General features: G+C 42.6%; 1 protein-coding gene across 2 annotated transcripts in view; it reads left to right on the forward strand.

The window, feature by feature from the left end:
* LPGAT1 (lysophosphatidylglycerol acyltransferase 1) overlaps positions 1-13,072 on the forward strand; it is a 164,189-nt gene that overhangs the window by 54,141 nt on the left and 96,976 nt on the right. For both annotated transcript variants that reach the window (XM_074990010.1, XM_074990009.1), the window contains one exon: positions 4,790-4,908. In XM_074990010.1, the coding sequence (XP_074846111.1) occupies positions 4,790-4,908 (119 nt within the window). The remainder of the gene's footprint in view (positions 1-4,789; positions 4,909-13,072) is intronic.

The raw sequence follows: 13,072 nt of genomic DNA on the forward strand, positions 1-13,072 counted from the left end.
GGAGAAGGTATGCTACCGGTAGGCATTCAGAATTAGCCATATTTACACACTTCCCAAGAATAAATAAATAAATTCTGTAATTTATTGAACAGTAGATATGACTGCAGTTAAAAATAGACATTTGGCAAGGAACTGGTCCTTGTTGGGCTGTCCCCTATTTTTGAGCAATCTGGTTTTAAAAAAAGAAAGTGGTTTGATGCAGTAAGAATTAGGTGCTTGTGAAAATTGCACTTTACATATGTATAACCTGTTGCTGGCCCAGGGAGAAGGAAAGAAATGGGTTCTGGAATATTGTCTTGAAGTGGTGTTATGTATTGATGGGTTGTCAACTTTGCTGCATAGTTAAAGCATACTCAGCTTATGCTTTCATACAGTATCACATACTATGGTATTTCTCAGGTGAAACTTAAAAATCATCTTTTCCCTGTAATCTCAGATACATAGGTAGTATCTCTCAGTACTAAACACTAGTTTGTTTATTGATAGGTATGTGACAGATACTTTGTCAACTGATTCTGGGTTCATGTATTCTCCAAGTAAGATGGAATTTATAACTTTAAGGATTAATTGAGGGAGGGGCAAAATTCTCTAGAGAGGATTTGCAAATGGTCAAGGAGCCAGTTAAGGAAAGGGAGAGTCTTCCAGATTTGTTTAAAGAAATAGAGGAGGTCTGTTGCTCCTCTCCTTCTGGCCAGAGAGGACAGGAAGAGGTTATATGGTACCAGAAATATTTCCCCTAACATTTGTCGTCTGATTAATTGAGTTGGTGTTCAGATGTATTTAGCTCTTAGTATTGAAGGCTTCATTCAACAGTGTGGCAGCTGTGTGATATAGACAAAATCTCCATTCTCCTCAATTCTTAGAGTGCAGTGCTGTTTGGATTTCTGAGTATTCGTAGAGTCCAAAACCAGACAGGACAATAGTGATGATTTATTCTGACCTCTAGTATAACACAGGCCTCAGAACATCTGCGAAATAATTCCTACTTGATATCTTTTTTAATGTAATCTTGATTCAAAAATTGCCAGTGATGCAGAGTCCATCATGACCATTAGTAAATTGTTTGTTTCAGTAGTTAATAACACTCTATTTGAAAATGTACACCCTTATTTCTAGTGTGAATTGGTCAAATTTCAACTTCCAGCCTTTGGATCATGTTAATCTGTTTTTGGTAGATTGAAAATCCCATTACCAAATATTTGTTCCTTATATAGGCTTTTGACAGCAGCTAAGGTAGAGTGTGCTCCTTAAGTCTATCTCTATAAGACATGTTTTCTAATCCTTTACTACTTATCAAGGCTGTTTTCTGAATCTTCTCTAATTCATCAACATCATTCTTGAATTGTTGGCATTAGATCTACAGTATTTCAGCAGCAGTCACTTCAGTACCAGATACAGAGGTAATATGCCCTTGCTGCTCTGACTCTAGATTCCCATTTATGCCTCCAAGGATCACGTTAGTCCTTTTTGGCCAAAACATTGCACTAGAAGGCTCGTGTCCATATGATAATCCACCATGACCTCCAAATCTTTATCAGGGTCACTGCTTTTTGGGGTTGTTTCCCCATCCTGTAAGTAGGGACTCCATTCTTTGTTCTTATATGCATGTTTGCACTTAATATACATTTTAATGTAATATGCATATCATTTGCATATTGACTGTTTATTAAGCAGTCTAGATAACTGTATAGGAGTGACCTTTCCTTGACTCCTTGCTACTGGACACTAATCCATGACTTGGAGGGGAAAAAAAATCACTAATTCACAGAGGACGCACAAATTTGGGACCATTAAATAATGAAGAGGAAAGGTCACTCCTACAAGTATTGCACTTTTTTGAGTTTCCATTTAAAATTACATTTTGAGATCTGTCAATTAGCCAGCTTTTTGTCCATTTCATGTGTGCTAGGTTAATTTTACATAATTCCAGTTTTTTAAATTACAGTGTTACATGGGGCTAAGTTAGATGCCTGATAGAAGTCTTGCGTATATGACATCAACATTATTTTCTTCCCTTTTAAATAATATAATCATAGAATAATAGAACTGGAAGGACCTTTAGAGGTCACCAAGTCCTATTCCCTGCACTCGTGGCAGGACCAAGCATCAGCTAGGTCATCCCTGACAGATATTTGTGTAAACTGCTCTAAATGATGGAGGTTCCACAACCAGCAATGATGGAACTTTCACAACCTGCGCAGGCAAGTTATACCTGTGCTTAAACACCCTGACAGGAAATTTCTTCTTAACGTCTAACCTAAACCTACCATGGTATAAGTTAAACCCATATTTTCTTGTTCTGTCATCAGAGGTTAAAAATATTTTTCTCCCTTCTGCTTGTAACAGTCTTCTAGGTACTCAAAATCTGTTATGTCCCCTCTGTGTTCTTTTCCAAAGCAAACAAACCCAATTCTTTCAGTCTTCCCTCGTATGTCATGTATTCTAGACTTTTAGTCACTTTTGTTGCTCTTCTCAGCACCTTCTCCAGTTTATCCACATCTTTCTTGAAACAGACACAGTACTGCCATTGAGGCCTAATCAGTGTAGTGTAGAACAGAAGAATTACTTCTTGTGTCTTGCTTACAACACTCCTGCCAATGCATCCCAGAATGATGTGAGCTTTTTTTACAAGTGCGTTGCACTGTTTACTCATATTTAGCTTGTGGTTCACTCTGACCCCTACTTCCCTTTCTGCAGCACTCCTTTCTGGACAGTCGCTTCCTGTTTTGCGTGCGTGCAACTAATCTTTTCTAAGTTGAGTACTTTGCTTTTTGTCTTTATTGAACTTCATCCTGTTTACCTCAGACGATTTCTCCAGTTTGTCCAGATCATTTTGAATTATTATTCTATCCTCCAAAATACTTGCAGCCTCTCCACAAACTTTATAAGCATGCTTTGTGTGGCATTTTGTAAACCATTGATGAAGATACTGAACAGAGCCGGTCTGAAAACTAACCACTGAGGAAGCTGACTTGTTATGCCCTTTTGCATGACCATGAACCATTGATAACTAAAGCCTCACTACAAATGGTTATCCAGCCAGTTATGCACCCACCTTATAGTAACCCCATCCACATTGTATTTCCCAAGTTTATTATTAAGAAGGTCATGAGAGACTGTATCGCATGCTGAGATGGTCATAAACTTCAAAAGGTGCCCTTTTTGTAGGGTTTGGAAATCCATGTAATGCTCTGAGTACTGCTTTGTGTCTTCAGAGGTGTCTTGTTGCTGTGCTTAGTTCAATTTCTGTGCACGTGGCAGGTGAGGAAGAGTAATAAAAGCACAATTTACTATGTGGTGAGCCCTTCTGTGACTGTGGTGAGAGAGCTGTTGCTGATGTCCATCATGGATTGTCATGCTAAAGATAATGTTTAACTTCTTTAGGACTAAATGATAGAGGTGAATGTCTCTGTGTTGTAATAATGTCAAAACTGATCTATGCATCAGCCAAGTAAGAGATTCATGAGGTAGCGGGCAAAGCTGCACAAAACCCCACCATATTTTCCTTCTGAATGTAAGAGAACTTCTTTATTACCTTCCAGTCTTTGTGGCCCTTGCAAGTTGATGCCTGCTTTTTGATCTCTTTGGGTGCATGTACACTAGCTGGCTACTTAGACGTAGCCGGCACAAACTCGAAATAGCGCACGTCACATCTACACGTGCTGTGTGCTATTTCAACATTGAAATTGACGTTAGGCAGCTAGACATCGAAATTGCTATTCCCATCTGAAGATGGAAATAGCGCCATACTTCGACGTTGAACGTCAAAGTAGGGCGTGTGTAAATGATCAGTATCCCGCTACTTCGAAATAGCGGGGTCCTTCATGGCAGCCATCAGCTGAGGGGTTGAGAGATGCTCTGTCCAGCTCCTGTGGGGCTCTGTGGTCACTGCACGCAGCAGCCCTTAGCCCAGGGCGGCGGCGGCGGCTGCTGCTGCAGCTGGGGTCCATGCTGCGTTCACAGGGTCTGCAACCTGTTGTCAGCTCTGTGGCTCTCGTGCTGTGCAGGCTGTGTGTGTCTGGGAGGGGCCCTTTAAGGGAGTGGCTTGGGGCTTTGCTGGCCCCTTATTTCGATGGGGAGCACTTGTGTGTGTGGATGCTCCACATTTCCTTCCAGGATGGCTCCTTTCGACATTCTCCATCACTACTTCGACGTTGAACGTCGACAATGCCAGCCCTGGAGGATGCGTAGACGATACGCGTCGAAGTAGCCTTTTTCGATATTGTTATGTTGAAATAGGCTATTTCGACATAGCGTGCTAGTGTAGACATAGCCTTTATGTAGTTCTTGTTTGTTCTTGCAAAGTTTGATGCCACAGTTGCTGGTTAACATCCTGTGACCACTCTTAACTCATAATTTTTGGTCTTAGCTATAGTAAACAATGACTAACAATTCCTGCTCTTTGAGCAACTCATTCTCTGAACATGCACATCAAACTAGGGGAAAGTGCTCAACTTGAAAGATGAGTCAAAAGTTGTAGTGGGCATGGAATGTCCAAATCTATCATGACTTACATATATAAATATATATGTTAAAAAGAGATTTGTTGTGTGTCTGTATGCTCCAATAGATCATTTCAGTTGCTTTTACAGTGCTTACTGATTAAGTGTTACAAACTAGGTTCCTGTTTTGCTTGGGGAAATGGCATTGCTTACCTAATGATTGTCCTGAGTTATGTGCCAGTTTAAATTGGCATGCAGCATGTCGATTTCTATTTGTAAGACTTCTAGTAACTTTTAAAAATTGATCATATTTAAAGCTTTACACTTTTTCCTTTTTTTTTTAACAGTAGTCGAATGGGGAGATGATGTTAAAGTAGTTTCAGAAGATGAAGCCATGATGTTGGTGAATCATCAAGCAACAGGAGATGTCTGCACGTTAATGATGTGCCTTCAGGATAAAGGCACGGTAGGCTGTCACGAAGGGAAATTGGGATGTTCTTTGTGTACGCATTGGTTGTGGTATAGGTAACAATGAATTGACAGACTGCAGGCTTAAAAGAAAAGGAAGTTACTTTATATAATGCATAGTCAGCTTGTGGAACGCCATGCCTTGGGATGTTATTGTAAAGACCACAAATGTATCAGGGTTCAAAACCAGATGGGTTCATGAAGGACAGGTCCATCACTTGCTGTTAGCCAAGATGGTCAGGGATGCAACCCCATGCTCACACTGTCCCTAGTCTCAAACTGTGAGCTGATGGAGCTGGGAAGCAGTGGATGAATCACTCGGTAATTGCCTGTCCTGTTCATCCCCCCCAAAAAGCATCTCCCATTGGCCACTGTCAGAAGATGGGATTCCGGGGTATGTGGCCCATTGGTTTAACCCAGTATAGGCAGTTTTATGTTTTATATATGTTTGCTGTTTAATGACTTTTTCCCTTTAGTACAGGGGTGGGGAAACTTTTTTTTGGGTTGGGGGCCACCGACCCACAGAAAAATCAGTCGGAGGCCATGCAAGTGAGAAACCAATGAACGTAAACCCCTCACTGACGTGGCCCCCCGACTGAAGAACAAAACAAATAGGAGACATTCCCGTCACATACCAAATTCTGAGCCGGGGTGGGGGGGGCAAGTACATTTTGTGGGCCACTCTGGAGTCCAGCCAAAAATTAGGGGTCCAGTGCGGAAGGGGACTGCCAGGATATGGACTTGAAGTGTGGAGTCTGGGCAGGAGAGAGGGTACAGGAATGGGGTAGGAATTGTGGGATCCAATTGGCAGGGTGCTGGAGCAGGCTGAGCGTTGAGGGGGTCTGGGCAGGAAGCGGGTACAGGAGCGGCTTGGGAGTGTGGGGTCTGGGTGAGAATGGGGTGCAGGAGGGGGCTGGGGGTGTGGCATTTGGGTGAGAGGGAAGGGTGCAGAAGGGCACGAGCTGTAGAGTCTGGAAGGGAGGGAGGGAGGAGGTCGGTGGTGAAAGGGCTAGGAAGGAAGAGGCATGAACAAAGTGGAGGTGGCGGGGGGCTGGGTGGGAGTGGGGGCACAGGAACAGTCTAGAGGCACAGAGTCTGGGTTACGGGTGCAGCTTACCTGTGCAGTATCCTTGTGATGCACATGGTTCTGTACCTTCTCCCCCATCTCCCAGGTACAGCCCTCCATTGCTCTGATTGGCTTGAACCCTGGCCAATCAGAGCATCAGGATAAAGCCTCTAGGCAGGACTGCTGCTCCTCCTCCCCTTTCCCAGGCAGGGGGAATAGTAGCAGGCAGCAGTGTGGCTGTATAGAATTACTTCCTGTGCCCCAACAGAGTCCATCGGCCGGATCCAGCTCTGGCTGGCCTGACTCTGGCTTGCGAGGCTCAGGGCTCCACACCTGCCACCCACTGTGGTCTTTTGCTGGGGACGGGTGTGCCAAGCCTTGGAGCCAGATCCAGGGAAGACCTGGGCCAGATTTGGACTGCGGGCCAAGAGTTTCTCACCCCAGGTTTAGTATTATTACTCTCCTTTTCCAAGATGATGTGTCTGCCCACCCCCACAAAACAATAAAACCCCACCTAAGCATGTTAGGTTTTAGGTGTTAATGTGACAGCCGGTAGCTGAGAGCAGATTTCTGAGATTTTAAATATGGCCATCTAATGTGTGTTGCCTAGGTGAATTGTGTAGCAGCAAGTCTCCTTATAGCTAATACTGAAGCAAACAATCCATCATAAACACGCAACTCATTTCAACTTTGCCCAAACTATACCAATGCCTGTGAATGATTTTATGCTAGGAGAGAATTCACATGTCTAAAACAAAGTGAATGAGGCATTTTAGAGAGTAGAGAGTTCAAAAAATGAAAGTGATTTTTGGGACCACTTTATTGATTCTATTCAAGTTTTCTGCATTGCTTGGCCTCATTCTGAATTAGGCTTCAAGGGAGTTGCTAAGAACTAGGACCTTTTTGCTAGTTTTAAGAGGTCTTTTAGTAATGGTGGCCTTCGGTTTACTCATACATATGTGCTATGTAGAGTTCATATGTCCATACGGCTAAGATGTTCTTGACCGCGATGTGCAGGGGGGAGGTGTCCTATGAGGAAGAAATAATCTGAGGAGCAAGCTGGAGAGAGTGCCATGCATGGGTAGGCTAGGAAAATGTACATAGCAGTTTCAAGGGGACTACTCTGCAAATTTCTCAAATCCACCCGACATTCTCTTCTGCTTTTGCCACCTTAATGAAGCTTTCACAACGTAGGGAAGAAGGAGACTGACAAAACACCTTACAGTTTTCCTCAGAATCTCTGCAGAGCTTGTAGTTTCACAGGAACTCCTGACACTTAACTGAGCTGTTCGTACAGGTTTTTTTTCCAGTCATGCAGGGCAATTCACAAGTATTTTAATTTGATGCGAGATGCAGTTCTGATTGCATGTGCGTAAGGGCTGCCAAGCGATTTGAAAAGAATCCTGCTCAATGGTGCTGTTAATAATAGAATACCGTAATTGGGATGATTTCTATATTTTTAAGTAGATTGATTTCAGTTGACACAATACAAAGTGGACAGGGCTCACTTTATATTTTTATTACAAATATTTGTGCTGTGAAAAACAAAAGAAATAGTGTTGTTCAATTCTGCCATTACACCTAATGTAGAACAAGATTTTTATCATAAAAGTTGAACTTACAAATGTAGAATTATGTACAAAAATCATTGTGTTCAAAACCAAAGGTGTAAAACTGTAGTGCCTACAAGTCCACTCAGTCCTGTTCTTGTTGAGCCAATTGCTCAGACAAATATGTATGTTCACATTTGTGAAAACAAATACTGCCTGGTTCTTATTTTACAAGGTCACCTGAAAGTGAGAACAGATGCTCACATGACATTGAGGTAGCTGGCTTCTCAAAATATTCATTTGCCAGATGTGTTAAAGATTCATATGTCCTTCATGTTTCAACCATCATTCCAGAGGACCCGCTGATGACAGGTTCTAACTAACGACCCAGAGCAGTACGCACCCAAGTGCTTGTTCATTTTAATCTGAGTCAGATGCCACCAGTAGATAAATGATTTTGCTTATTTGGTGGTTCAGGTTATGTAGTACACACTGGAGTAGTACTCTTGTAAGACTTCTATAAGCATGCTCCACACCTCAACATGTCACATGGGAACCTTTGCTGCAAATTTTACGAAACACAAAGAAAGTTGTTCTTAAAATGAAGATCTTGTGCTGTGTCATTAGCCAAGACAGCTCTAACCATGAAATATATGGGAGACTGTAGGTAAAATAGAGTGGAAGACATACAGTTTATCCCCCGAGAAGTTCACTCACAAATTTAATTAATGCGTTTTTGTTTAATGAGCATCATCGGCATGGCAGCGTCTCCTCTGGAAGTATGGCTGAAACATGAAAGGGCGTTCAGTGTTTAGCGTATCTGGCATGTAAACATGTTGCAGTGCTGGCTACAAAAGTGCCATGCGGGTGCCTTCCCCTCCCCTCACTTTTAGGTGATGTAACTAGGAAGCAGGCAGCATTATCTCCCATAAATGTAAACCGTTTTTGTCTCAGTGATTGGCTGAAAGAGAAGTAGCAATGAGTGGGCTTGTAGGCTCAAAAGTTTTACGTTGTTTTGGAGTGCAGTTAATTAACAATCTCACCCTAAATTTGTGAGTTATTCTTTCATTACACAGAGATTGCATTACAGTACCTGTACAAGGCGAATAGAAGAATACTATTTATTTCGTATGTCATTTTTCACTGCAAATATTTTTGATAAAAAGAATATGAAGTTAGCACAGTACAATTTGTATTCTGTTGTAACTGAAATACAGTAAATGCCATGTTATCCGGAACTCAGATAACCATCACAATCTATTACCTGGCACTTGGAACAGCTGCCCTGGGGCCAGCTACCACAGAGGCTCCCCAGTGCTGGGATCAGCTGAGCAGGTCTAGCTTCCCTGGGCTGGGGCTGGCTGCTGTGGGGCAGTTCCCTAGGCTGACGTGGGCAAGGTGGGGCCAGCTGCGCTGCCAGGTGTGCAGTTACGGAGTTGGCAGCAGTGTGGCAGCCCCTCCAGTCTTCAGGAGCGGTGCCCCTCCCCCCCGCCCCCACACACACCAGGTTCAGCTGAGCGGGGCCAATGGCCCTGCTCGACTAGCCAGCAAAGTTGATTACCCGGCAATCCCTGTTCCCCCGGGGATGCTGGATAATCAAGCTTTTACTGTAAATATATATTAGAAAATGTAGTCATTTTCATATATTTAATTATGCTGTTAAACAATAGAATACTAAATGAAACTTATTAAAGCTGTGATTAATTTTGAGTTAGTTGTGAGTTAATTGATTAATCGTCATCGATAATGTATTTAGAGATAGTACGAGAGAAAAAGTGTAACTATATAAATACAAAAATGAAAAAATAATCAGTGACTTAAGGGTAAAAGGTCATCAGAGACTTTTTTGTCATCCTTTGACAACAACGTGGGTTACTGATATGCCTTCCCTATCTCCCTTAGTATTAGAAAATATGGAAATGACCCAGGTTTACAGAATAAGTTTAATTTTAACTTTCACTCCATGCCTGTATGTCATGGGCCAGGAAGCAAGTGATAATCCAAAGACTACATTAGCCACAAAGTAAGCATATTTAATTGCACCAGATATTCTGAAAACGGAGGAAGAAGTGTATTGTACATTGCTGTAACATTTAAACTGCATTGTACCTGTCTTTACAGTGGTAGAGTGAACTTTTCATGCTTTAATATCTTTGGGTATTTGCTAGAAATTTTACATTCCTCCCGAAAAGTAATCTTATTTAGGGACGTTTGTTTGGGACAGTTCACTCTGTAAAAGTGTAAATGTTGTATCAGTATGAGAGTAAAATAGACCTGTAACTCCTGTCTGGTTTCAAACCTCTTGAAGATTAGACAAAGACAGATAGTTTACATTTGTGAGCCATCACTTAATAGGGATGCACATGCTTTTTCTTTATTTTCCTATAACATTTTTCATCAGAATGTGTCCATCTTACCCCCACGGTGTGATGAGTGCATGTGTTGCAATAGAACAGGCAGAATTAACAATTTTTGGAAGATCTTCATTATGTGATTTTTTTATTTTATTGGTGATTTTCTTTTTAATCTTGAGTTTAAATTTCTAGGCTGCTTCTTCAAGTGATGTCCTTGTGAGTGCCCTACAGTAGGTGTTGGGCTTGTCTAGTACCACAGATCCAACACTTCTCATAGCAGCACAAAGTGGGGCCACACGTGCAGTTGCAGTGTGCGCTGGTCACTTTTTCACCAGGGATTGTGCACGTAGCAGTGCTCTCCTCAGTTCATTCATTGCCATCCTTGGCTACAGATGGAGTTCAACCTCTCTGTCCTCACTCCTGTTGTTTAGAAAAATTTAGGTTTATAGTTTCTTCACATTATCTCTTTAGTTAGTCTCATTAGACACTAGAAATGTATTTTTTTTTTCTTATTCAGAATTACCTTTCTTCAGTTAATAGTGGCAATCTAGATTGTACATAGTACACTGATGCGTCCACTTACTTCTGTTTAAAAAAAAAAAAAAGAGAGAGAGAGAGAGAAAAGAGAATAAGAATCTCTGTCATATCAACTATGTCTGCTTCACCAGGATTCAAAAAGTGTTCTAAATGCTATGGTCCTGTGCCCCCTCAGACTGTCGCTGAGTGTATACGTTCCTTCAGTGCAAGGAAAAACAGGGAGCTGTGTTTAAAAATGCTCCTCTTTAATAAGACTCTCCTGAGCCAGCACTGGGCAGACCAAATAATGTGGAGAATATCCCTTCTGACAGGGACTCTCCCGCCTCCTCAGTGAGGACAAAGGCAAGGTCTAAGCCTTCCCTGTCACTCTCCCTCTCGTCTAGGGTGAGCACGGGAGATAAATCAGGCACATCAGGCATACAAAAGCCCAAAGATGCCTCGGGCGCTACTCACAAAGTTGCCCTTCGCATAAAGCAGCTTCATTCCCCGCTTCAATGGCACTGACAGCGCTGAAGGCGAGTGTGCGATCTCTTTTGCCAGCACCAGCAGTCCAAGCTGCGGCTGCCATGCTGAGCGCCCAAGTGGAGCCAATGAGACAAGCACCACTCCCGGGCTGGAGCAACGCAGTGCTGTGCCATCCCTCGGCCACAGGGGATCAACAACAACAAACCCCTGTACAGTCATGGTCCCATATTTCACCAGGACAGTGTTTGGCATGGTAGAAGGCTAGGGCAAAATCCAACGAAGTTCCTTCATGGGAGTGCAGCCAATGCTTCACCACAAGATCATGGTACTGAGGTATCATTCACAATCTCCCATACTGTCCTATCACCATAATGATAATGTGGGTGATGAACATTCTCATTATAGTGCACTAGGTCTCACCAATCACCTTGCCCTCACGTACTGCCAGATGTCGATCTCATTCACCCAGACCTGCTAGTTTGTTCCCATACGCCCTCACATCACCAGAGTTCTCTAGGCCTAATAGATACTGTGACCACAGGAGTGTTTTCTCTTCTTAGCACTCATCCCGACGTGCAGCTCGTGCATTGCATTACTACTCAGATTATCACCATTGTTACTAAGTGGAACACCCCAAAAGTCTTACTATTCTAGATCTTGATCACATCAATCACCTGTCACTGCTGCAGTCCCATTAGGGCACAGCACCAGCCATCTGCTATCACATCTGTTTCCTCATACCATGAGAAGGAGGTACAGTTACATGATACTTAGTTACATGTTGGACCCTCTTGAATCTCAGTTGTGTCTGGATTCGCCAAAGGCTAAATCTTTGTTATCTCACACCTATAGACCATCCTTCTCCCAATGACCTAAAACAGTTTCAAGATCTTTTTAAAAGGCTGGCAGTTAGTCAGGACGTCACCCTAACAGAGATGCCAGAGAAATAACGCAAGTGTCTAAAAAATCTACAACCACCTGCTTGGGCCAGAGTAGCCCTACTGCTCAATTGAAGCTATAATGAAGGTAGCAGGTAAAGCGTGTCAAAATCCAGCTGTAGTTACACATGTGAGTGAACAGACCAACACAAAGTACTTTGTCCTGGCAAAGGGCATGGATTTTCTATTCGTAAACCCACAACCCAACTCTTGTGGTGGATGCAGCCAGAGAGCAAAAACACCACAATATAGAAGTAACCTTCCTGATAAGGAGCATAAATGCTTAGTTATTTGATAGAAAGATGCATGCATCTTTGACACATGAATTGCATATAGCCAACTACACAGCACTTCTAGCTAATCAAGATATCAACAGTTATTCCAAACTCACTCAATTGATTCATCATCTTCATGAAGACAAGACACCCATCCTTCAGTCTATAGTTCAAGAAGGTTACACTACATCTAAAGGAGCATTGCACGTGGCACTAGACTCTGCTGATATGTCAGCCAGAGCCATAGCTACAGCCTTTGTTGTGAGAAAGTTCTCATGACTGCAAGCAGTAGGCATTCCAAAAGAACTTCAGGCAAAAGTAGATGATGTATCATTTGATAAGATTTGTGGCAAATACTGACGAGTTCCTGTACTCCAGCAAAGATACACACACTACTTTTCACACTTTGGGGATGTACACTCCCCCATTCAGGAAAAGAAAATACACCCCGTATCACAAATATAAAGATCAATCCTTTACAAAACAGTCCTACAGGTCATACCAACATAATGCTAGCAGGCTGTGGAATCAGAGGCACAGGGCCCTGAATAACCACGTAGTGGCACAGCCTGCCTCTTAAGTACCAGGTTTGAAGTTTTGGTCTTAAGGCTTGCCAGTGCACCAGATTTCCCAAATATTCCACCACCGCCTACACACCTTTTATCTCCAGTGGGCGTCCATAACCACAGACAGCTGGCTTTTAGACATCACTGCCCAGGGATATGCTGTCCTTCTTTTCTCTCTTCCTCCAACATCTCCTCCTTCCCCATCCCTTCTCAGGGACCCTTCCCATGAGAACTTACTGGGAGTACAGCACCTCCTTCATATCAAGGCCATAGAAGAAGTTCCGGAACAACATCAGGGGAAAGTATTTTAGTCAAACTACTTCCTGACAGAAAAGAAAACAGGAGGTTGGTGACCCATCCTAGATTTATGGCAGCTGAACAAATATATTCACGAACAGCATTTCAAGATGA

Source organism: Carettochelys insculpta, chromosome 3 (assembly GCF_033958435.1).
Source record: "Carettochelys insculpta isolate YL-2023 chromosome 3, ASM3395843v1, whole genome shotgun sequence".
Classification (NCBI taxonomy): domain Eukaryota; kingdom Metazoa; phylum Chordata; order Testudines; family Carettochelyidae; genus Carettochelys; species Carettochelys insculpta.